At 41.8% G+C, this 26,746-nt stretch overlaps 1 protein-coding gene across 1 annotated transcript in view; it reads left to right on the forward strand.

Moving 5' to 3' along the window:
- Window positions 1-26,746, forward strand: part of CAB39 (calcium binding protein 39) — a 61,036-nt gene that overhangs the window by 29,679 nt on the left and 4,611 nt on the right. The window contains exons 2-6 of the mRNA XM_055290928.2: window positions 1,191-1,355; window positions 3,528-3,646; window positions 9,046-9,214; window positions 20,587-20,646; window positions 24,340-24,405. Of these exons, the coding sequence (XP_055146903.1) occupies window positions 1,191-1,355; window positions 3,528-3,646; window positions 9,046-9,214; window positions 20,587-20,646; window positions 24,340-24,405 (579 nt within the window). The remainder of the gene's footprint in view (window positions 1-1,190; window positions 1,356-3,527; window positions 3,647-9,045; window positions 9,215-20,586; window positions 20,647-24,339; window positions 24,406-26,746) is intronic.

A 26,746-nucleotide genomic window follows, 5' to 3' on the forward strand; every position in this document is an offset into this window, starting at 1 on the left:
ACTCAGTTGAAGACATGAGTGGGCTCTGCAGGTCTCTGCCATGCTCTTTCTGGGCAGCTCTTTCCTCTCTGCCACTCTGCCCTGTTGTAAACTCTAGTCTTCTTGGCCTCCCTGGGTTGCCAGCTCTGCCTCTTCAACTAATGGAGAACACTTCTTCTGGCTGGCTCCCCCCTCCTTGTGCTGTGGCTAGCAAGAAGGTAGGGTAATGAAGTTCCCCTCATTTGTTTCCTTCTCTCAGGGATCACTGTCCTGTACTGCCTGAAGTCCACTGTTTAAAAGTCATTGTTTTGGCCAGGCACAGTGGCTCACACCTGTAATCCCAGCACAAGTTGGGCAGATTGCTTGAGCCCAGGAGTTTGAGACCAGCCTGAGCAAGATGGCAAAACCCCATCTCTACTAAAAATACAAAAATCGGCCTGGCATGGTGGCACACACCTGTGGGAAACCCAGCTACCCAGGAGGCTAAGACAGGAGGATCGCTTAAATCCAGGAAGTTGAGTCTGCAGTGAGCTGTGATCCCACCACTGCACTCCAGGCCTGGGCGACAGCACAAGACCCTGTCTGATAAAAAAAAAAAAAAAGTCGTTTTATGTATCTAATCCTACTCATTAGTCTTTTTCATGGGGAAAGGTAAATCTGGCCCTTCTCTATCTCGAGCAGTAGAAGCTCTTTAGTGACTTTATATGTATCACTAACCCCTTAGCTTTGCACTCACCCATTTTCAGCTCTCTCATTTCCTCCACACATTTTCTGTAATAGGACTGGTACTTTCCCTTCTCGCTCATCCCTAGCTCATGCCATTCTTTATCCTCCATACTTGCTTGTCAGAATCTCTTCATTCTTGGGGATCAGCCCAGTTGCCTCTTTGGTGATGTTTCCCTTCCACTTGAGGAAGTGAACCTTTCTCCCTGTTTTGTTTCTGCCATGCATAAACGTGATTTTCAGTGTTTGGGTGTCTGTGTTGTGCACATGCTGGCCTTCCTGTGGTGTATGCATGTTGGTCCCCATGTGCACGCATACATAGCGTCCAGCTCCTGAGGGCAAGGATGGAGCTTGCCCACTTTGCTTCTTGTTCATAGGTCCATGGGTCTGTAATATAGAGAGGTGATTTGACAAATTTTGACGTGTTAGATGTTTGTTAAAATGAATTGTTTTTTCTCCTCTTCCCCAACTCCTCTCTCTAAAATTAGGCTACAGAAGAAGTTTCCAAAAATCTGGTTGCCATGAAAGAAATTCTGTATGGCACAAATGAAAAAGAGCCTCAGACAGAAGCAGTAGCTCAGCTTGCTCAAGAACTCTATAATAGTGGGCTCCTTAGCACCCTGGTAGCTGATTTACAGCTCATTGACTTTGAGGTAAGAAATCAGTTTCTTATTTTTAAAAAACTGTACCCTGTGCATAATTCTTTTCCATACGTTCTCTCTTTTGGAACATCGTGAGATTCCTGTTGGGCTCTTGGCTCAGGGTTACTGACCTCTGTCAGCATGCCTGGGCTGCCTGCCTGATGAGCAGAGCAAAGGCAGGAACCCAGGAGTGTTTCAGGCTTGGGACAGGGTTCTTCCCTGTTTCATCACATTGGACATGGAGTTTCTTACATATTCATTGCCCTTTCATTTAGGTTGTTTTAAAAAACAACTGCTCATTAGAGCACTCTAGTGCTCTAATAATTCACTGGCCCTTGACTTTCAAGGAATAAACAATCTAAAGACGGCTATAGAATGTTAGAATTTCAGAGGAAGATACAATCTTAAGAGAACATCCAGTTATGTCTTCGTTACCTGTTAATTCATTACAGTCAGAGACCATGTGTTTTGTTTGCTTAGCACTGCTTTTAAATTTTAAATTAGTATAACATTTAAGTGACAGGACATCTATACACGGTCTGAATTTCTGGCTTCTCTTGAAAAACTTGATTCTAGCAATATTGGGTATATAGTCCTACTTGGCCCTTCAGCTAGAGCAGAGTAGCATCACAGGGCATCTACACCTGGGTTTGCTGTAGATGGCACAGCTTGCTCCTCCTGTCTCAGGGCCCATTTGCATCTCCTGCCCAGCCCTGGTAGGCATTTGACATTGTTGCCCAAGTTAATACAGTTGGATCATGCTATGTTAAATATTTAGTGGATTTAACACTGAGAATAATAATCCTAGATACCATCTGAATATTTGTGATGCATATATGGTAATGAAGCTAATGAAGCGCTGTGGCGTGGCCATGCCTCTTTAACTCTTTGTCATCAGTGTGCTTTGTTTTAAGCCCCAGTGTTTGTCAGCCTGAGTGAGTGGATGTCTGTACAGGTGCTTGAAAGACAGGTACATGTTCCAGAGGAGAAAATGACAGACGTATAGCCAGATTAAATTTTGGAAAAGTATGAGAGGGTATGGTTCATAAGTTGAGTATAATACTGATAATAAAATAAAGTAAAATTTTATTTCTGCCCTACTGTAGAGCAGATAGAACTGCAACGTTTCCATTTTATAGCTGATTTCATGTATTTTTAATAATGTATCAAATTCCAACAGCAACAATTTTTATTTCCTCTGCAAAGTTGGGGATGTAGTGGAACATCTAGGTTCCTTCTCCTTTGTCTGCCTCCACGCGACCTGGACACTGAATTTAATATTTATGTGGAACTTTGAAGACATCAACTTAAAAGAAAAGTGTGCCCTTAAGGCTGGTTCTTAGAGATTGCCATTACTGCTCCTGAGCTAGTGCGGGGCCCAGGATAATCTCTCTGTTTGCGCTTTAGGTATACCCTGGAAAGCTAGCATTTCACTCACTCTCCTATGGGCTTGTTAGCCTTGTAACAAGTGGCTGTTCAGAAATGCCACTTGGAGTCCAGTTCTCCATTTGTTGATTTCTTGTGCAGCTTTCTGATTGTAAGATTCACTGGAAAGATCTGTCTGTTTTGTACAGTAGTGTAATGAAGTTCTAATCTCTGAACTACTGTATCATGTGATACTTAGCACCTTCATTATTAATCTATATAAAGTCTTCCCTAAACAGGCCTAGTTTAATTGGAAGATGGTTCTACTTTCCATTAAAGCCCAGCTTCATACAGAATTACTCCATTTTTAATATAGCGGCAGAGTATATTTTCCTCTCCTTCCATCACTGTGAAAGGAAAGCACATATAGTGTTCCCAATGTAAGCATCTTATTTGAAGCTGCTTGTTCCATTTGGGTGGAATTCAGATCCCTTAGATTGTTAACATATTGCAGGCTTTTGTTTCTCATATCAGAGTCTGCATGATCCTGAGACTTAGAAATGGTGGAAATTATATGTGGAATATAGTCAACCCATTGTTGTTTTTGTCAACACATTGTTCATGTTAAAAATAGTACACTAGTAAACTTACAATTTGGAATTACAAATGAAGAGATAATTTAATGTCTATGAATGTGTTGAAGTCAGATATTCAGTCATAACAATAAGTACAATGGCCTTATTCGAGTTCATTTGGGAGGGTGAGTGGGCATTTTGATGTTTAGTCAGGAAAATATGTTAATGATTGTATTCCTAATAGGGCAAAAAAGACGTGGCTCAAATTTTCAACAATATTCTCAGAAGACAAATTGGTACGAGAACTCCTACTGTTGAATACATCTGCACCCAACAGAATATTTTGTTCATGTTATTGAAAGGGTATGTACAATGTAATAAAATTTGTATTCTCAGTTGAACATAAAGGAAAGGTTGCCTTGGGGAAAAAAACAGGATGCTGAATGTGGGAAGCATTTTCTCTGTAGTTAGATAATTTTTCCATAGATTTTGAACACATTTCCCTCCTTGAAATTCAACCTGTGAGCTAAATTGAATTTGAAAATGCCCTACAGGTGGGAATTTAAAATTAGGTGAATTCTGAGCTTTTAAATTCACAAATCCAGCATGACTGAAGGAAAAAATAATAACTCTCTGTGGTCTTATTTCTGTTCTCTAGGATTTAAAAAAGTTGAATTTCATTTAAGTATCAGTTAAGTTATATATTGAAAGACATCTCCTTTGGACATAATACGCATGCTGTAAGGCAGTAAAAGCTGCCTCTTAAATGGAGCATGGATTCTCTACAGCTTTACTTTGTTGAGTCAGCAAAGTACATGTTTATGAAGTAGTGTCCTTTGATTTTTACCTCTCTGTGTCCACTTACTAATCCATATAATTTGGTAATTCACAGTGCATCTTCCTGAAATTACTACTGGTCTAAGCAGACATTAATGTTTGGGTAGTCTTGTCAGTTTAAAAAAGCCTGAAAACCGAACCATAGAACCAAATGCCCTTCTCCCTCATCCCCGAGCCTCATTGACTGGCAAGATAACCTCCTGCAGTTTCACACCAGAGTTGTGTGCCAGCCCCGGGTATGGTGTGCATCTGTTTGTCCCAGCATTGGTGGTGGTCTGTTCTATTAAGTTGCTGGGCAGGCATGTTCCTGGCATGACTGTTGGTGTGAATCAGCTTGCTCTACTCCTCCTGGCTTTATAGCTTGCCTCAGTCTGATTCACGTCTCTGCGGTTTAATAACACTTCCCCCAAGTTCAAACTTGTTTAGACAAAGTGTGAGTCAGTGCCTGTGTTGCACGCCAGCATTCTGTTTCCCTCTTTCTATTTCTAACCATCTGTGTTACTTCTTCAGATTTGGGATACAGAACTTTTGGCATCTAATTTTTTGTTGTATCAATTCAGAGTTGTATGTATAAACATGTAGTGAGTAGTGTGAAATTTTGGTGATCTTAGAGCAGCTTTCAGGTGCCTTTGTGTGCTTTTAAAGCCCATATTTCCTTTTCCATAGAAACCAAGGATTATTAAAATCAATACATTAGTTAACTCTGCTGACATTTTTCACTTCAGAGTAATCAGAGGCATGATATGAATGTTGTTAAATGGCATGTAAAGAAAGACTTTTGAGATACAATTTACAGTTTAGAGCTCTCACCTGTGCTGGCCAGAGCAGACACTTCCAGCCAGGAAGTAGCATGGAGAATGCAACTGGTGGATCTACCAGAAGCCCCCGCCCACCTCCTTTGTTGTGAAAAATGTACGTACAACTAGAGGGAATATGTAACATACCGGTTCCTACCCTAAACCCAGCTTCAACAGTTATGAATGTTCTGTCATTCTTGTTCCTCTAGTCCTTGCCCCCTTTTTCCTCTGACACATGACATCACCTCAGTATGCATCCCTAGTACACAGTACAAGACACAGTATAACACAGCTATGATACCATTTGCACCTAATGGCTAATGCCCAATTTGCAGTTTTCCTCAATTTTCACAAAAATGGCATTTTACAGTTAGTTTATTTAATATTACTTCCAGGCCGGACATGGTGGCTCACACCTGTAATACCAGCATTTGGGAGGCCAAAGCGGGTGGATCACTTGAGTCCAGGAGTTTCAGACCAGCCTGGGCAACATGGTGAAACCTCGCCTCTACTAAAAATAAAAAAATTAGCCAGGTGTGGTGGCACACACCTGTAATCCCAGCTATTCGGGAGGCTGAGGCACAAGAATAGCTTGAACCCAGGAGGTGGAGGTTGCAGTGAGCCAAGATTACGCCACTGCACTTTAGCCTGGGTGACGGAGCAAGACTTGGTCTCCAAAAAAAAAGTTCCAAACAAGGCCCACAAACTGAATTTGGTTAATATAACTCTGAGCTCTCTTTTAATCTATAATAGTTAATATTATGCCATTTCTTTGTTGAAGCCTGGATTGTTTGTTTTGTAGAAAAATCATATATCTTAGAGTTGGCATTCCTGTTGCTTCTGTAACATGTTCCACTATCCACTAGTGATTTAAGTGGTGGATAGTTAGATCTGGCTTTTTTTATTAGATTCAGATTCACTTTGAGGGGGACAAAAGTTCATGGATGGTGCTGTGTTGCTTCATACTGAGTGGCACTGGTTATCTCATTTCTGGTGATGTTCGGATTGACCGGTGGATGCAGGTGTTCTCAGTCTGTAATCTGTCCATTACAAAATTCTCATTGACCTTTCACCTCCTGGTTTTAGTTTCCATTGAGAATCATTGCCTAGATTCGGAATGGCAGTTTCCTGATTCTGTTATTTCTTCTTCATATAATTAAATTGTTTCTATAAAGAAGAACCCTTCTTCCTTGATGACTTAGTTATCCCAAAATAGTCTCATTTTTAAGTATGATCAGGTATTATTTTTTAGTATAATCAGTTGGTGACCTGACCACTTCCTTAGATAAGTATTGAGTTGTTTTAAGGATCATTATAAACTCACGTTTTTGTCTTTTTAAAGATTATATTTGATATGTCTCAGTCCATTCCAGTCATTACTCTCTTGTGTCCAAATTACCCCATCTTTAGCCCTTGGGAGCTCCTTCAAGTTGCCTTCTGTGTTCTTTTGGCCAGACCCCATCAGTCTGTGATTGCTTCCTTGCTTTCTTGCGTAGGATGACCATCTTACTCATTTTGTACAAGTCCTGCCAGACCTGGAAACAGCCGTTTCTTCAAGGAGCGCTGTGAACTGCATTTTAAGATTTTTGTACTTTTGTTAATTAATTTAGACTGCTTCCATACAGTGTGATTATCTTCTTAGGCTGTAGGTACTTCTATGTTAGATATTTATTTGGGGGGCCATGCTGCTAATATTAGCATGCATTTGAAGTTGTATTGCTAGTGTTAGACTACATTTGGAGGCAATTTTTTTTGCTGGCAATTTACATGTTAATATGCTTTTCACTCTAGTGCTCACAGGTTATACAGCATAACTGTTTGCCTTGTATTTACTGGTTTATGGTTTAATCATTTAGACAAGCTTGACAAGCCTCCATCAAAACCTGTTCAACTTGTACCAAACTGTCTTACCCTTGTCTTTCCTGCCTGCTAAAGCTCAGCAAAGATGAATTGTATGATGAGCCATTTTGTGAGCAGATATTTCCATCAAGTAAGAGCCGGTCAACATTCTAGCTGCATGTCTCCACTGATGCCAAGGAGTGTGGTTTTATCTTGTTGAGGATCTATGATGTGTAAGAGGACACCACTACTAGATAACAAATGAGTACTACAGGATTTCAGAGGATAAAATGTGGTTTGGGTTAATAAGGCAAGGGTTGATAAAAGGAATAGGACTTAAGATGGGAGTTTCTAGTAGTTTAGAATTTACATAGACAGAAAAGAGAGAGAAGGCATCCTAATGGCATATGACTGGGAACAAAGGTATAGGGGCAGGAATGAACATAACATGATTGGCAGCAATAAGGAGAGTATTTGAAAGTTGTATGGCCGGGTGGGAGGTGACATTGTGCTAGAACAGGAGATCTAATGAGGGGAAGACTGGACAGTTAAGTCCAGAAGTTTGTCTTTATTTGATTAGCTAGAAGAAATCATTTTAAGCTCCCAAGCTGGAAATGCTGTTGATACACTTGTGTGTTGGGTAGATTTATTATGACAGAGCTTGAACAAAGGTGCTGGCTAGGAATCATTTCCAATTGTCCAGGTATGAATTAATGTAGCAGTGGGAATGGATAAAAGGAAATGAAACTAAGATAATCAGAGAAATATTTTTAAAAGCCTTTGAAGGCTTTTAAAGCCTGACATTGAAGGTGGGAAGATTTGGAGTAAAGAAGGAAAGGTTCAGAACTGGGCTGTCCAATATAGTAGCTGCTAACCACATGTAATTAATTGAAATTAAGTAATATTTACGATTCAACCCCACAGTCACACTAGACAAATTTCAGGTGCTCAGTAGCTATATCTGGCCAATCTCACCATAATGAACAGCACAGATACAGAACATGGAAATTTCTGTTAGACCTGGTTTAGAACTGGGTAACTGAAACAAAATAATGATGCCAAATTATAGAAATGAGGAAGCAGGGGGTGGGGGTGATTTTATGGAGGGGGATGAGATTTGATTTGAGACACGTTGAGTTTATGGTAGCCCTTTAACGGAACTTGTCCAGAGGCAACAGAAAATGCCTAACTAATTCAGGAGTAGACGGGGAGGTGGGGTTAGTAGTCATGGTGGGAGCCATGAGATTGTATGGACTTTCATTAGCAGGTTGTAGGCAACAGGTAAAGACCTCAGCCAGGCAAGAAATAGGAACAGTCAGAGAGATAGAAAGGAGAACGTGAAAGGTTTTATTTTGGTTTGGTTTTTTATAGCACTGTCAGGACACTTGAGTAGAAGACTATTTAGCCAAGAGGGAATCTTTGCTGGCCCGTTATTTCACTAGTGTGTTGGGAAATGGAATATGACTAGAGGAGAATGTGAAGTGGAAAGAAAGCCAGTGCATGCAGCTTGAGAGGAAATAGAAGAGAGCGATGTGTTTGAGGGGGCAGAAGAGTCCAGTCAGAGGGCTTGTGCACATCTGAAGGGGAAATGCCTCTTGCTTGGCTGAGAGGTGTCTCTGTAATGGCAGGGAAGGAAGAAGCCAGAGACATGGAGATGAACATAGAGAAGGCTTCCTGCGGAGAGCTGATGGGCGGGGCTGCCTGCTCTGTGGCCTCTGGGCTCTCTGATGGGGACACTTTGTGAAGTCCTCAGGAGGAGGCTTATCAGCTTGGTAGTGTTTACATGTGGCTGAGAGTCTCCAAGTACTATCTTGAGTATTGAATTGAAACAACAAGGTATAAATTCTATATATTTATAGACCTATTTAGATATTCTGAATTTGGGGAAATATTTTGTTTTCTGTTTTTTGATTTAGCTTTTGGTTTTTCTGAGTGTCAAGAGCACCATCTGTAAAAGCTAACCCCTGTATGGAGTGGTATGACCCAAAATACTTCTCTTGAAATCTTTCAGCTTAAATAATGAACCTTTAGTCACACAGTCACTCGTATGGCTATTTTTCTTTGGTTTAAGGCGGTCATCACCAATTAGTGCGTGTTTGCACTCTGGAGTCAGTTTACCTGAGCACATGCTCTGCTCCGACAGAAATACCTTCTGTAATCTGCGATGATCATTTAGTTAGGATACATGTCTGAAAACTTTCTCTGCCCTGAAAGTTTGAACTGTTCAGTGTTAGCGTTTTGAAAGAACAATCATGTTTGGTTTTTTTGTTTGGTTTTTTGTTTTTGCAGGTATGAATCTCCAGAAATAGCCCTAAATTGTGGAATAATGTTAAGAGAATGCATCAGACATGAACCACTTGCAAAAATCATTTTGTGGTCGGAACAGTTTTATGATTTCTTCAGATATGTCGAAATGTCAACATTTGACATAGCTTCAGATGCATTTGCCACATTCAAGGTAACATAAAAACTGTGGAATTCTAAATATCCTTGAAAGTCAGAGCTGTGCTGCTTTTCTAAACCTTCATTGCCCTCCTAAATCTACACGTGGCTGCCCTCTAGTGGGAAGAGAAAGATATATTTTATATGTGTTTGTGTGATAGAGGTATATGCAGTAAAGTCACAGCTTTAAAAGGGTGGAAAAGTTAGATTCTAAAGTCTATCTAAAAGACAGAAGTCCTGTGTGGTCAAAATTTTACTTTGCTGTTAAATTATAATTAAGTATGGCATACTGTATAGCATACGTAACAACCGGGTTTTACCTGTGTTGAAACATTGTGCAGCAGTTTCTTTGGTTAAGCACCAAATGAAGTAGTTGGCTTCTGTTCAGGTTTATGTTAATTTGGAATATACACTTCATGAAATATTAGGACCACATTCAGGACAGAGATACTCACATTGTGGACAGGCCCGAGGAAACAGTGGATTCACCTCTCCCATCTCTGCTCACACTGGATCATGTCTATTAAATGTAGAGCATGGACAGAATCACCTACACTATTCAAATCAGAATGTATCTTCCCCACTCCCCCATCTACCTTTCCTCCCTTGGTGTATATTTGTATAAATTAAATACATACATGATGCGACAGCACTGTACAACATGCAGATTCTTGTTTTGAGTTACAAGGTTCTGTGCTGTTTACAATCTATGAATAAAGCAGGAGTCTTTTACAATGAGAGCAAGCCTTTGTAGATTACATTCCCTTATATAAATTGCCTAACTTTATGAGTAAATATTTAGAGCTGTTTTAATATAAACCAGTACTTGCCAGGCGCAGTGGCTCGTGCCTGTAATCCCAGAACTTTAGGAGGCTGAGGCGGGCGGATCACCTGAGGTCAGGAGTTCGAGACCAGCCTGACCAACGTGGAGAAACCCCGTCTCTACTAAAAATATAAAATTAGCCGGGTGTGGTGGCACATGCCTGTAATCCCAGCTACTCAGGAGGCTGAGGCAGGAGAATCGCTTGAACCCGGGAGACGGAGGTTGTGGTGAGCCGAGAATCACACCATTGCACTCCAGCCTAGGCAACAAAAGCGAAACTCCATCTCAAAAAAAAAAAAAAAAAAAGTATGTATATATATATATACACACACACACACATATATACATAAACCAAAGAATATATATATATACACACACACACCAGTATTTAGCATACTGATATGCAGACAACCATGCTCAGAAACCACGAACACTATCACAGTGAGAAGTGGCCACCTTTCTTGTGAGGGTTCAGTTTCATGATTATGAAAAGCCCCTGAAATAATGAGCACACACTTTGGTCTCTGGGTGAAATATGTCCCACCTCAGAGTGAATGAATGCCCTAAAGATAGGATGAAACCTGGGGACCTGATCATTAGGGTTTTACCTTGAATGAGAATCAGGTCATAAGGCCCCCAGGGATTTATTGAATGAGAATCAGGTCATAGTGTGAGAGCTCCCCAGGAATTTATTTCCCAAAACTCTTAAAGAGGGAGTCGAAAGCCTCAGGTGAGGCCCCAGATATTTGTATGTAGGTGTACAAAGCAAAACAAAATGAATTTGAGATTATAACACAGAGTGGTCAGTATGATGTCTTAGGTTTCGCCACAGTTGGTGGGCTAGGACTCATGCTCATAATGCATCGGTGGAAGGGTATGCCCCATTCAGAAGTAGCAGACCCGCCATGAAGGGCGGTGTAGCAGCACCATGTGTCAAGGAGAGATTCCCCTGTGTGGAAGGACAGCCAGGAGCCTGAGGGTGGCAGTACTCTGGGCACAGGAGGGCGAAGGAAGAGGATTTAGCAGCAGTGGTGTGGGAGAATGCAGCAAGACCCCTGACCCCATCAGGATGTGGTTGACGTGCTTCTGGCACAGATGGCAAAGGTGGTTCAGAGGTGAGAGAGATGTACTGACTACGTGCTGGAAATGAGATTTGCAGTGAGTCTTGTCTGGCCTGGCTGATAATTTCATTTCAGTTAGGGTTACTTCTTTTGATAATTCTCACCAAGGAGAAAATGGCAGTGATGGATCGCCATGGGTAAAGCAGCCCTGTCAGGTCATGGTGGCCAGAGAGGGAGACTGGGCAGCCAAGCAGGTCACCCCTACTTGATAAAGAGGAAGCTTCGTAAAACAAGGTAGTGTCCTAAGGGTGAGCTCTGGAAGAGAGAGCACTGGGGAGCTGGCCTAGACTGTGCATCTCAGGTGCTCCTGATTGCATGGAAAGGAAGGAGCTGAGAGGAGAGGCCCCCCAAAAGAGGGTTCTCCAAGAAACAAAATTAAGCAGAGTCTACAGCCAAGACAACACGTGAAAGAGAGGACAGACCTCCCCTCATAATCTCAGGGTGGCTAAACTAGCAGACAGGCGGAAGTCACCTTCCTACTCCTCCCTGAAAAAAACTCCAGTCAGGGAAGAAAGGAAGACCAGCAGAAACAGCCTTACAGCTGCACACCAGAGGCGCTGACAAGGAGGGACACGTTGCTGCTCCTCTCCTGTCTTGCTGCTAGTCTCCTGTTTGCAGAGCATATTCTTACAATGGAAAAGGAGAATAGATCTATGGTTCATGCTTTCCTTTGAGAATGTGGCAAGAGCGCCCTCCCAGAAAACATGCTTTGCACACAAAAATTTCCAAACGTGTGGCTAATCCATAGCCCTGGAACAGGTGCTGAGTCTTTAAAGGAAATTAGAACTGCTCTGGGCCAGGCGCAGTGGCTCACACCTGTAATCTCAGCACTTTGGGAGGCTGAGGTAGGTGGATCACCTGAGGTCAGGAGTTTGAGACCAGCCTGGCCAACATGATGAAACCCCATCTTTACTGAAAATACAAAAAATTAGTCAGTTATGGTGGCGTGTGCCTATAGTCTCAGCTACTCAGGAGGCTGAGGCATAAAAATCCCTTGAACCTGGGAGGCACAGGTTGCAGTGAGCCAAGATCACGCCACTGCACTCCACCCTGGGCAATGGAGTGAGACTCCGTTTAAAAAAAAAAAATGCTCTAAATATGTCCAAAATTCATAGCTTGAATAAATGGATACTGAGATAGTAAACCAGATGGCCAAATATTTGTTAATTTTTCTTTTTTGAGGAATTAAGGAGATGGGGAGGGACATTAGAAAGCCAAAAATATGTTTCCAATGTTCTAGAATAAAAGAAGGTAGCTTCCCCAGACTGTGCCTGTATAAGGTTCTAGAAAGTATTTCTAAAGAGATGGTTTCTGCCACTCAGAACCACACAACTACATGGAAACTGAACAACCTGCTCCTGAATGACTACTGGGTAAATAACGAAATGAAGGCAGAAATAAAGATGTTCTTTGAAACCAATGAGAACAAAGACACAACTTACCGGAATCTCTGGGACACATTTAAAGCAGTGTGTAGGGGGAAATTTATAACACTAAATGCCCACAAGAGAAAGCAGGAAAGATCTAAAATTGACACCCTAACATCACAAAAGAGCTAGAGAAGCAAGAGCAAACACATTCAAAAGCTAGCAGAAGGCAAGAAATAACTAAGATCAGAGCAGAACTGAAGGAGATAGAGACACAGAAAACCTTTCAAAAAATCAGTGAATCCAGGAACTGGTTTTTTGAAAAGATCAACAAAATTGATAGACCACTAGCAAGACTAATAAGAAAAGAGAGAAGAATCAAATAGACACAATAAAAAATGATAAAGGGGAGATCACCACTGATCCCACAGAAATACAAACTACCATCAGAGAATACTATAAACACCTCTATGCAAATAAACTAGAAAATCTAGAAGAAATGGATACATTCCTGGACACATACACCCTCCCAAGACTAAACCAGGAAGAAGTTGAATCACTGAATAGACCAAAAACAGGCTCTGAAATTGAGGCAATAGTTAATAGCCTGTCAGCCAAAAAAACTCCAGGACCAGACGGATTCACAGCCAAATTCTACCAGAGGTACAAGGAGGAGCTGGTACCATTCCTTCTGAAACTATTCCAATCAACAGAAAAAGAGGGAATCTTCCCTAACTCATTTTATGAGGCCAGCATCACCTGATACTAAAGCCTGGTAGAGACACAACAGAAAAAAAATTTTAGACCAATATTCCTGATGAACATCGATGTGAAAATCCTCAATGAAATACTGGCAAACTGAATCCAGCAGCACATCAAAAAGCTTATCCACCACGATCAAGTGGGCTTCATCCTTGGGGTGCAAGGCTGGTTCAACATACGAAAATCAATAAAATAATCCATCACATAAACAGAACCAAAGACAAAAACCATGTGATTATCTCAATAGATGCAGGAAAGGCCTTTGACAAAATTCAACAGCCTTTTATGCTAAAAACTCTCAATAAACCAGATATTGATGGAATGTATCTCAAAATAATAAGAGCTATTTATGACAAACCCACAGCCAATATCATACTGAATGGGCAAAAACCAGAAGCATTCCCTTTGAAAAGTTGCACAAGACAGGGATGCCCTCTCTCACCACTCCTATTCAACATAGTGATGGAAGTTCTGGCCAGGGCAGTCAGGCAAGAGAAAGAAATAAAGGGTATTCATTTAGGAAAAAAGGAAGTCAAATTGTCCCTGTTTGCAGATGACATGATTATATATTTAGAAAACCCCATCGTCTCAGCGCAAAATCTCCTTAAGCTGATAAGCAACTTCAACAAAGTCTCAGCATACAAAATCAATGTGCAAAAATCACAAGCATTCTTATACACCAATAACAGACAGCCAAATCATGAGTGAATTCCCATTCACAATTGCTACAAAGAGAATAAAATACCTAGGAATCCAACTTACAAGGGATGTGAAGGACCTCTTCAAGGAGAAGTACAAACCACTGCTCAACAAAATAAAAGAGGACACAAACGGAAGAATATTCCGTGCTCATGGGTTGGAAGAATCAATATCATGAAAATGCCCATACTGCCCAAGGTAATTTATAGATTCAATGCCATTCCCATCAAGCTACCACTGACTTTCTTCACAGAATTGGAAAAATCTAAAGTTCATATGGAACCAAAAAAGAGCCTGCATTGCCAAGACAATCCTAAGCACAAAGAACAAAGCTGGAGGCATCACGCTACCTGACTTCAAACTATACTACAAGGCTGCAGTAACCAAAACAGCATGGCACTGGTACCAAAACAGAGATATAGACCAGTGGAACAGAACAGAGCCCTCAGAAATAACACCACACACCTACAACCATCTGATCTTTGACAAACCTGACAAAAACAAGAAATGGGGGAAAAGATTCCCTATTTAATAAATGGTGCTGGGAAAACTGGCTAGCCATATGTAGAAAGCTGAAACTGGATCCCTTCCTTACACTTTATACAAAAATTAATTCAAGATGGATTAAAGACTTAAATGTTAGACCTAAAACCATAAAAAACCCTAGAAGACAACCTAGGCAGTACCATTCAGGACATAGGCATGGGCAAGGACTTCATGACTAAAACACCAAAAGCAATGGCAACAAAAGCCAAAATAGATAAATGGGATCTAACTAAACTAAAGAGCTTCTGCACAGGAAAAGAAACTACCATCAGAGTGAACAGGCAACCTACAGAATGGGAGAAAATGTTTGCAATCAACCCACCTGACAAAGGGCTAATATCCAGAATCTACAAAGAACTTAAACAAATTTACAAGAAAAAAATCAAACAACCCCATCAAAAAGTGGGCAAATGATATGAACAGACGCTTTTCAAAAGAAGACGTTTATGCAGCCAACAGACACATGAAAAAATGCTCATCATCTCTGGTCATCAGAGAAATGCAAATCAAAACCACAATGAGATACCATCTCACACCAGTTAGAATGGCAATCATTAAAAAGTCAGGAAACAACAAGTGCTGGAGAGGATGTGGAGAAATAGGAACACTTTTACACTGTTGGTGGGCGTGTAAACTAGTTCAACCATTGTGGAAGACAGTGTGGCAATTCCTCAAGGCTCTAGAAATAGAAATACCATTTGACCCAGTGATCCCATTACTGGGTATATCCCCAAAGGATTATAAATCATGCTGCTATAAAGACACATGCACACGTATGTTTGTTGTTGCACTATTCACAATAGCAAAGACTTGGAACCAACCCAGATGTCCATCAATGACAGACTGGATTGAGAAAATGTGGCACATATACACCATGGAATACTATGCAGCCTTAAAAAAGGATGCATTCATGTCCTTTGTAGGGACATGGATGAAACTTGAAACCATCATTCTGAGCAAACTATTGCAAGGACAGAAAACCAAACACTGCATGTTCTCACTCATAGGTGCGAATTGAACAATGAGAACCCTTGGACACAGGGCGGGGAACATCAAACACCAAGGCCTGTCGTGGGGTGGTGGGGTGGGGGGTGATAGCATTAGGAGAAATACCTAATGTAAATGATGAGTTAATGGGTGCAGCAAACCAACACGGCACATGTATACATATGTAACAAACCTGCACGTTGTGCACATGTACCCTAGAACTTGAAGTATAATTTAAAAAAAAATACAAAAAAAAAAGATGGCTTCTGAGCAGTTTGGAAACTGTACCCACAGCCATCATGGATTCACTAAGAGAAAGTTCAGTCATATTGATCTCATAGGTACTGGTGGATTGGGGGAGTAAAAGGGCATGGCTGCCTGGGTTCACACCAGCTCTGCTGCTGATTTAACCTCCAATCTCTTCATCTGTTCAGATTCAGGTAATAACATGACCATATCAGTTGTTATGCCTTCACACAGTGTCTATGCAGTAAACATTAGCTGTTAGAATTACTCCTTTGTCACAACAAAGGATATGCTAGATATTGTATAATTCTGCAAATCTGTTTGCACGGAAACAGTAAAACTGAGCTAGATGGAGTTTCAGTATAGTGATTCACAACCAGTTGTATGTTACATCCATATGCTATTGGCAAGTAAATTGCCGTCACCCTGCAGAGAAACTTCTAGTGAATTTCCACGGGGCTTTCCCCACCCAGCCGAACATTTCTATTAGTGACTGAAATAAAAGGTGACAAGGCATACTTATCAAATGTGTAGATGTTAGCCATGAAGGGAAGGACAGCAGATAACAGAGGATCCTAAAACTTAGAAAGGTCAGAGAGACCAGAATATAGCAGGATGAAGTTAGATACAGGTAACTGAGGTCTTCCACTTGAGGACCTACCTGTATAAAACATGGGATGGAGGAATAACACAATAATAATACAAAATGAGATACTAAGTATAATAATTACTAGAATGGAGATAATTTCATATCATGCTCAACCCTAGGAGGGAAGTGGTGTTATTAGTGACTTTACAGATGAGGAAAGTGAAGCCTAGAGATTTTTATTGAAATCAGACAATAAATGGAGAAGTCAGACTGTAGACCCAGGCAGGCAGGCTACCAGAACCCACTTTGACTTAACAATTTTGAATACCCCCAATACAATTAAGCAGTATGATAATGTGTCCCCCAGAGCTCCATGTGACCACGTAGTATGTAACCTAAGGAGCTAACTCATAGTCTCACTCCACTATGAGCTTATCAGGTAACAACACATAAATGTGTTCCATTCCAGGCGCTACACTTTAAGAGGCACATAGACAAATAGATGACTTTCAGAAGACAGTAGATGGTGAGGGGGACTCAGAACCCTGTCATTCGAGGAGTATTTAAAGGAACTGGACGTATTTAGCCTGGAGAAGAGAAGACTCGGTAGGGACCTGCCATGAGAGCACTACTTGTATTTGAAGTGGGGTCCCATAGAAAATGGACAAAACATGCATCTGCCAGCTCTGATGGTTCCTGGGAAAGTACTTGGGGATAGGTCTGACCCTAGCACAGGAAGAACTTTCTCACTGTAAGAACTCCAGAGCTGAACCACACAACTGGAAAAATTGAGTTTCTTGTCCTTAGACATAATCAAACATCAAGTAGGAAATGGGGCCAAACGGTTTGCCAAGATGAATGTGAAAATAAGCCCCCTGGGTTAGCAGGATTTCTTCAGGGATCCCAGGGCTGTCTTAGTCACATGATGTTTCAGCCCAAACTCAAGCTTTTAGGAAGCTTTTAAATTCAGCTCACCCTAAAAGTTGGCTGCTTAGTCTGCTGGACTTGGGAAATGATCCCTAGTCTTTCTTCCATTATATGAGGGCATGGCATAGACTGGAATTCAGATAGATGGAAGATCAGGAATCCTTTTATTCTCCCCTCTGCTGACTGACCTAGCAACTCTGCTGGTCTGGGGTCGCATGCACCCTAAGCTTTGCAAGTCTGCATGCCCTTTGCCCATTATGTTCTATTCTGTTGGTCTACACACACCCCCTCCCACCCACACTCACCCCAGTTTGAGCTGTCTGAAGTTTCTGGCTGTAGTCACTAGGCTAAGGTTCCTTCTCATCTCTCAGTAGATAGAGGCACTGCTGATTGTCCTCATCTCCTCCTTTTCCCAGCTTAGTATTCACCTTTTTTCTCTGTGCTGGCTCTTAACAGTTGCTCTTTTCCTACTAGTGTTTTACCCCCCCAACCCCATACCCCAGGCCTTTGAATGACCCTTTTTAACAAAGGGGTTTCATCCTGTTACGTACTGGGTCCAACTGCTCCTTGGGCAGACTCTGAGTGCCCCTTTCAATCTCTCCTACCCCAAAGCCATTGAGATTTGATTTCTGGTTGGCAGCAGTTTCCTGAGTTTCCAGATGGTAACACATAGAATCTCCCCTACATGGGAAGATGTTAGAGGTCCCCCTTTGTGTAGCCCATCTGTGAGCCTCTGGCTCCTGTTGAGATACCTTACAGAGTGAATACTCACTTCTCTCAAACCTTCAGTAAAAATCTGTTGTGCAACATGTCAACACCTAGAGGGCCTTTGCTTTATAGAGTAGATACTTTCTTCCTGCCTGTTCCTAAGAATCCAACCCCAGTTAAGCGCCAGTGTCTCTCAGGACCCTCCTGCTTGGCATTCTCTTCATGAGGTTATGACAGAACAGTGAGCAGCAGATTCCTTCTGCTGTGCTTCCTCACACTGGCCTCCAGAACGATTTAGTTGCAAAAAGGTAGAAGCAACACTGTCTGACAGGGATCCTGACACGTGAATTCCTAAGTTAACATATTCATTTGTTATTCACCAAGATTGTCAGTGCCTGCTCTGTGCCAGGCACTTTTTTTTTCTTTTCTTTTCTTTTCCTTTTTTTAAATTTGTTTATTTTTGAGATGAAGTTTCGCTCTTGTTGCCCAGGCTGGAGTGCAGTGGTGCGATTTCGGCTCACTGCAACTTCCACCTCCTGGGTTCAAGCGATTCTCCTGCCTCAGCCTCCTGAGTAGCTGGGATTACAGGCATGCACCACCACACCCAGCTAGGTTTTTGTGTTTAGTAGAGACAGAGTTTAACCATGTTAGACTGATCTTGAACTCCTGACCTCAGGTGATCCACCCACCTCGGCCAGGCACTATTCTTTAGGTCTGGGGGACTCAGCAGTGAACCCTACAGACAAACCTTGCCCTGTGGCACCTCCACAGCGGGACTCCAGCCATAAACACACCACAATAGCATGTTAAATGGTGCTGTCCATACTTGATATATTCCCCTTCAGGTCCTCATGTTCCTCTCTCTGCATCTGTGACCCCATGGACCACGGTAGGAAGATAATAGAAATTCTCTTAACCACTTTGCTCTTCTCCTTCCCCTGGAGGGGAAACGTGGCACTTCTTGCCAAACTCTTGAGGGTACTCAGAATAAACTCCAGGTTTTCTAATACGGCCTGTTGAATCCTCAAGGAGGATTTGGGAAAAATTGGGTAGGTCCTTCCTGGCCATCCTTGTTATAATCAGGAAATATAACACATACCCCATGCAGCAGTTTGAACAACTGTAAATCTTTAGGGTGGGGTTAGAAACCTTCTCAAAAGCATACTTTGAAGATTGCTGAATGTGATGTTTTTCCAGACATGTGCCCTGATTTTATTGGTTCATTCATTGATTTATTAAATATTAAGCTGTTACTATGCGCTGGGCACTGCATAGGTGCTGGGAATTCAAAGGTTAATAAAAACAGACACGATCCTGGTATTTACGGAACTTACAGTGTAGCATAAGAGAAACTTGAATCAAATAATCCCACAAACCAGTGTAAAGTCACAGCTATGTCCAGTGCTTTCGTGCTGGTGACCAGTCAGGAGGAGTTGAGGTCCGAAAGACGAACAGTAGGTAACCATGCAGTGGGGAAAGCCTGTACAGAGGCCGTTTCAGGAAGGACTTTCACAGAAAGTAGATGATAAAAGAGCTCCCTCTGCAGTCTAGGACCTGACATCTGGAGTGAGCTGTGGCACTTCCCTCGTTTGCTTGACCATGGGACATTTCTTAAAGCATTTCTCAGAACCAGTGTTTCATTTCAGCATACTTCAGGAAACACTAGTTCTTTGTAACCTGGGCAACCTTCAAACATAAACAGGAACGAAAACTAGGAAAGTTGGTTGGGAGAAAGGCAATGATTGGCACTATCCTCTTTAGCAGAGGTACAAAGGACCTCAATCCGTTAGTTTACCGGCTACTGGCCAGGCCTTCCTGCTGTCACTTGTTCCCATTCTCTTTCCCACCCAGTGAGACCAAGGCTAGTCCTTTGCTAACTTCTAGATCCTTGAAGGCAGGGATCATATCTTTTTATCTTTGAAGCCCTAGCACCTAGAATTTTATCTGGCACATAGTAAATATTTCTGAATGATCCTTGGGAAAGCTACAGGGTGAGGGATAGGGTTCTGTTTCATGGTAATACAAAATCAGACGGGAGGTTCACAGTCATTGTTAATTCTACGTTATCGTACCAACATTCTGCTTACCTAAAACACATTCTGCCTCTAAAAAATTTGCATTAGCTATGAACCTGAATGTGATTAAACTTAGGAGGAAGAAAATAGAGCCTCTAATCCTTTTTCTAATAGAAGAAATTTCCTCTTTCTCCACCAGGAGCGCTAAGTGGGCTGTTTGACAGTTTACCACTACTGTTAGCTTTGTTTTTGTGTTTTTGTTTTTAAATAACCAGCCCACTTGGGGAGTGTTAACTTTAATTTCACTACAATTCCTTATTCTTTTCCTTTAGTTTATATTTCCATTGCCTTTATCATTTTTTCTAAGAGCTATAGATCCATGACTTATCATAATCATTAAAATTGCAGTTCCAAATAATTAATGATTTTATTTTGCTCTTATAGAATCAGTGTTTTTGATACAATTTCATGCTCAAATGTTAAGTATGGTGATTTTTAACAACAGTTTTTATTAGGTAAAATGGTGTGGAATGTTTTAGGATTCTCTTTTTTGAAAACTTGGAGAACAACTGTAAAAAATTTTTTTTTCTTTTTGTAGGATTTACTTACAAGACATAAATTGCTCAGTGCAGAATTTTTGGAACAGCATTATGATAGAGTAAGTATATGCAATACTATTTTTAAATAATAAATTGTAACTTTTGTTACCAGAAATGAAAGACTTACGTTGGGTTTTTGTACTAGAATATTTATTTGCATATGTGATGTTTATAAATGGTGCTGTAGTTATTTCTGTACTTAAACAGCTTATAGAATATTACTTGGTCAGAAGTAGATCTTTTTGATTGACATACTGCCCTTTGAAGCTATTATTGCTTTAAAAGAGGAAAATAGAGCATTTTGCTGCTAAAATGATAGTAAAGATAGTAGGAAAATTATCTGACTTTTTAACTTTTCCTTCCTTTTCCGTCAGTTGCCCCACATTTCTGCTGCATACAAATAGAGAGAAAGGGAGGCAGCAGCTGATAGGATGAGAGCAGCACTGGCCAGAGGGGACGGGAGCCCGGCTCTGCTCCTGCTCTACTGCTCACTCCTTTGTGGCCATGGCCAAGGCAGTTAACCGCTTGGGGACTTAGAAGTCCGTCCTTATTGTAAAATGAGGACATTGGACTAGCTTGTCGGTAAGGTCCCTTCCAGCACTGAGTCAATGTCAGATGTTCCTGGTAATAGTGTCCCCCAGAGATTTGTCAGTGATTTCCAGAGTGCTTGATAGCTTGACTTCCCTAGACTCACACAACTGCCTCTAGGGCTGCCGTGTGAAATGATCTCTTCCCCCACTGCCAGTTCTGCTGGCCTCAGGAGGATCTTCCACAATACCCACAAGCACTGTGGTGATGTACTGGTTTAACTACACGTCGTCGAAGATTCTGATAGGTGCCCGTAAAGAGGTTAGAAGAATGACAATCCACTTAAAATTCTTGTCTATCCTGCAAGATTTGGTTTAGATTTTAATTTTTCCAGTACTCATTTAAATTTTTGAAATCCTAAGTCTCATTAATACTTCATTATTCACTTTGCTGTTCAAATACATTACAAGATTCTTAGAGGCAAAAATCTATGCTTTCTTGTTCTTTTGTGTTTTTTTTTTTTCCTGTCTTTTCCCCCTGCCCTCCACTCCCAGTAAGAACATAACACAACACTGAGCACACAAGTCCCTCGTAAGTAGCCTCATAAATGGCTTAAAAATTGCTGGTCTTTTATTTTTATTCCAGCTCATGTATATTAGGATATGGGTGTGTTTCTTCTTGTATGTTTATTGCTTTCAAATGGCAGCCCTGTCATCATCAGGGCCTTTTTACAGTAGATAGAAGCATGGACTTGAGCCTTGGACTGCCTGGATTCTGGCTGCAAGTCTCAGCCCTACCATGGGCTGGTAAGACTTCAGCAGCTGCCTTCATGCACCCTCTGTGCCTTCAGGGTCTTCCACCCTGAAGAAGGCTCTTCATAGTACCTGTCTACTGGGATCATCATGAGGATTAGATAAGAACGTGTATGTGATGTGCATGGCACAGTGCCTGGCACACAGGAAGCATTTAATAAACGTTAGCTCATTTATCATCACCACAAAGATTTTTCAACATACTGGTAATTGAAGGCCTACCAAAGACACAGACTAGCTGATTTCCAAGACATTTGCTACAGTGAAATCTATTTAATTTTGCAGTAAAATAGTTTCCTACATGTTGTTAATAGATGACATCGGTTAACAGGATTTTAGAAAAAACGTATGTGAGGCAACAAATATATAGAAAGCAGTCAGATCTTCCAGAGGGAGAAGCAGTGGGGGATGTGGGTAATTTAAAGCCACAGGTGAGGTTATTACACCAAAATGCATGCTCTAAATTCTGGTCCAGTTTGGCTCTGAGCTTTCTAATAACCAAAGTGTAGAAAGAAATAAAAGCAATTAAAAGATGACAGTATTTGTAGAGTAAAATACATGCTGGCTGCTCAAAAGAAACGTAACCTTTCCTAGCACTGGGACCTGAAACAGGTTTCTCTCCTTGGCATTCTTAAAGGAGAGTCAAGTTACAGTGTCATGTAGTGGACAGTCATTGCCGTGGCATTGCAGTAAATAAAATGCTCAACTCTGATGCAGTTCCCTGAAAGCAAGTCTTTGAGGAACCCAGAAGTGGGTGGGAGGACAGGTATCTAGGTTTGTTACTTATTCTTTGTCTGTCCTAATTCAGAGGAAAATCTAACATACTCTGAAGGAAACAGGGGCCACATACATGCTCTCTTCAGGCAGTTCTCCATGAGAAGTTTCTTGCAACCAAGCTTATCCAAAGATGCAGCAGAAAATCTTAACTTGCATTTTTTATCAAGAACTTGAGATGTATATATTTTATTACTGATTAAAAGCAAGTCCAGTTGTTTTGATCATCAGTTTGATGATCATTTGAGAAGGTAGACTTAACAGCTTTTTCTGAAAAGAGAGAAATCTAACTCAAATACTTACCAAATAGATGGCCAGCTCACCTCTGCCAAGAGGCAGACAAAAGAAATAATGTATATTTCTGTGTTAGCTCTACACCAAGAAGGCTGGAAAGCAAATTTTTGAGGCTTTGTAAGCCATATGGTCTCTTTGACTCTCCTGTCTGTTGTTCTGTGAAAGCAGCTGTAAATAATACATAAACTTTTCAGTGAATTCATGTTCAGTAAACAAATGAGCATGGATGTGTTCCAGAAGAACTTTTCACAAGCAGGCAGCAGGCCATAGTGCCATCCCCTGCTCTAGACCACAGATGAATGGCTAATGAGGACCCATCATAAAGCATGGACACCAGTAGTTCTCTCATGGACAGATGACAAAGCAGGCATCCCCTGGCACTCGCCATGACCAAAGGAAAGTCTCAGGAAAGCACCAAGATCCAACAGTCATACTAGTGCTGCAGACTTTCAGAATGTTTTAAACCTATCTGTGGTTTAAACAGACAGACAAAAAAGAAAATCTTAAGGCTAACTAGCCTTGTCTACTAGGTTTTTGAAGGATAGCCTTGGCCCCCGAGTGCCTGTCGTTTCGGTTTTCTAACTCTCTGCTTTAATGGGCTTCTAGCCCTCACCATTCCAGCAGTGCCACTCTTGCCAGTGACCGCTGTTTTGAAGGTCTAGCGGACCTGTCAGTTCTTAAATTTGTGGCATTTTGTTCTCCCCGGGGCTTCATTCATGCTATGCCCTTCCTTTTTTCTCCGCCCAGATTCTCTTTTCTCCCCTCCATTTCTGAGTGAAATCCCTCCCATCCGCCAGGTCTGAGCCTAAGCCCCACCTTCGGTGTCGGCCTGGTTAACACAATGCTGAATTTCTCCTCTCTTAATTTCTATTCTGAATTACTTTCTTTCTTTGCCTGATACATTGAAAGAGCAGATAACTTTTCTCTTTGTGGTTGTGCTTTGAACAAATTGAATTCTTGTTTATATAAAATACGAGTTTTTCAATCTAACATCAAGATATGAGAGCAGACTCAACAAGCAGAAGTGTGAGGGGTAAGGGAGTTAGGTTTTGTGCATAGGGAGCTTGGGGTGACAGAGAGGCCTGGATTTAAGCTCTCTCTGTGGGCCTGGCTGGAACTGGGAAGTGGCTCAGTCCCAGGAGCCATCTTCTTGGAAGGGATTGGTGGGATCACCTGACAGTCTCAGAGGAAGACATGAAAGAGAGTGGCAGGGGAGCCAGGGCAGCTGTTGGCCTTCATGGTGTGAGAAGCGTGTCCTTAAGCTAATTTACAATGTTACCTACCAGTCTTTTTTTTTTTTTTTTTTTTTGCAATAACCCTGATATATGTTTTCTTATCTTTTAGTTTTTCAGTGAATATGAGAAGTTACTTCATTCAGAAAATTATGTGACAAAAAGACAGTCACTGAAGGTATGACAGACCATTTTGTATAGCTTATTTCTGCACCTTGTGTTTGAAATGTGGATTTGGGGAAAGGGAGATGTGCAGGATGGGTCATAGACCTTTGGGGGAAATAAATACCTTTGCCGAGGGTCAAGATTTTTGCGGAAAGGAATGGAGTTGGACAGTGATCCATGTGGAGCACCTTCCTGCTTCCTAGTAAGGTGGAGACACAGAAAGGGAATGAACGGCAGTTTGAAGAAGACTTCATCTCCTAGCCGTGCATTCTTTGAGATTTTGAGCCGTAGTCATATCAGCTAGATGAAGGCACTCCAGGTGCTGTGCTCCTGGGCTGTGGCCTGGGTGGCACAGGCAGGTGTGTGAGAGTGGAGGGAGGCAATGTGCGTGTGAGGCTGTGGACCATAGACAGGCTTGGCTGCTTTGTATCAAAATAGGATATCCTTTGCAAGTTTACAATGTTAAATTTAAGATTTAAACTGTAGAACAAGGGTTGGCAAACTACAACCCATGGGCTAAATCCAGCCAGCTGCCTGTTTTTGTAAGTAAAGTTTTACTGGAATAAAGACATGCTCATTTATTTACATATTGGTCTGTGGCTGTTTTGAGCTCCAGCAGCAGAATTAAATAGATGCCCCAGAGACCCTATGGTCTGCAAAGTCTAAAATATGTACTGTTTGGCCCTTGATAGTTTGCTGACCCCTGCTGTAGAAAGTTCTTATAGCAGTTAATAAGTGCATACCCTCCATTCTGTCAGTAAGCAGTCCCGACAGGAAATATAGATGAAGTCACAGAGGATTTGAGGGAAAATCATAATTCCATTCAGTTTTTTGCCAGGTCCATTTAAAATTTGACTCTGCCCAGAGTTCTTCCCCTCATGGGTGTCTGGACCGATAATGACCAAGACTCCATCCACTCATCCCCTTCCTACCGTGGGGAAATTTCCCTTGAGGACCTTATCTTCCTGTGGAAAAGACTAAACGACACTAGGAGCATCTGCAATACTTTGTGTCCTTTGATAGGAACACTCCACTGTCCGCATTTTCAATCACACTTTCTTTCAGAACAGCATATGCCTTCTTTCCGTGTAAGGCTGTAATTCCTGCAGCAGGGCATCCGTGACAGCCACAGCTGGGGAACAGGCACAGTCCAGCCAGGCCCCTTGCTTTCCATTCATTGCTGTTGCTTGGGCCCCCCCTCCCCTGGCTAGAGGATCATTTGTTATCCTTTCATCTTTGGGGGATTGGACAGAACTTCCTGGCAGCTGTGGGAGAAGTTTCTCCTCCCTGGACATCAGTGTGTGAGAGAGTGGAGGTGCCTGGGGCCTCTCCTGCTCTGTGATCCTCAAAGGGCTGAGGTATACTACTCTTGCCAGCGGTTACACAGATGCACACAGTTCACTGGAGTCAGTATCTTCTAAGGCCACAAAGGCCAGACAGGATAGCCTAGGTTAGTAGCTTCTAGGGCCATTGTGGGAGGAAGCGGGGGCCGGGGGAGGCGGGTTATTGACAAATCCATAAACTTTGACCAAATGTTGGATTCTTGGGCTGTTTGGATAAGGAGAAAGGCCTTCAAGACCCTTCTGCCATTCAGAATTACAACATGAAAAGAAAGGCTGAGACTGCCATTTCCAAGCCCTTAGGAAGATATAAAGCAAGTTGCTGGCTCCTGCAGTTGATGTTAGCGGTGGACCTGTGAGTGCCCCGTGAACACATGGAGCGGCTTCAGCACCAGCCATACTTTAAAGATGGATTTTAATTGTACTTTCTTTTTTGTAGCCACATTGGAATTTATTTATTCCCATATTTATGTTGCCAGCAAATGTATATTCCCTATGCAAGACTCCAAGTTTTTTAGTAAAGGATTGCATGTTTGGGCTGAGTACGGTGGCTCACGCCTGTAATCCCAGCACTTTGGGAGGCCGAGGCAGGTGGATGGATGGAGGTCAGGAGTTCGAGACCAGCCTAGTCAACATGGTGAAACCCTCTATCTACCCCCAAAAATTAATTAGCCAGGTCTGGTGGCACAAGCCTGTAGTCCCAGCTACTTGGGAGGCTGAGGCCACGAGAATCACTTGAGCTCGGGAGGTGGAGGTTGCAATGAGCCAAGATTGTGCCATTGCACTCCAGCCTGTGTGACAGAGTGAGACTATCTCAAAAATTTAAAAAAAATTACATATTTAAAGTCATCTTCCTTCAGATTTTCTTTGGTTTCTGTGATAGAAAAAGAACACTAAAGCTATAAATCACATAATACTAACTTTTCAGTCTTTGTAAGAGTAGATACTGGTTGCTTCTCACCGCAAGAATAGATTTTGTGATTCACGTTGATATGAAGCCTACCTTTGAGTTCT

Source organism: Symphalangus syndactylus, chromosome 8 (genome assembly GCF_028878055.3).
Source record: "Symphalangus syndactylus isolate Jambi chromosome 8, NHGRI_mSymSyn1-v2.1_pri, whole genome shotgun sequence".
NCBI lineage: Eukaryota > Metazoa > Chordata > Mammalia > Primates > Hylobatidae > Symphalangus > Symphalangus syndactylus.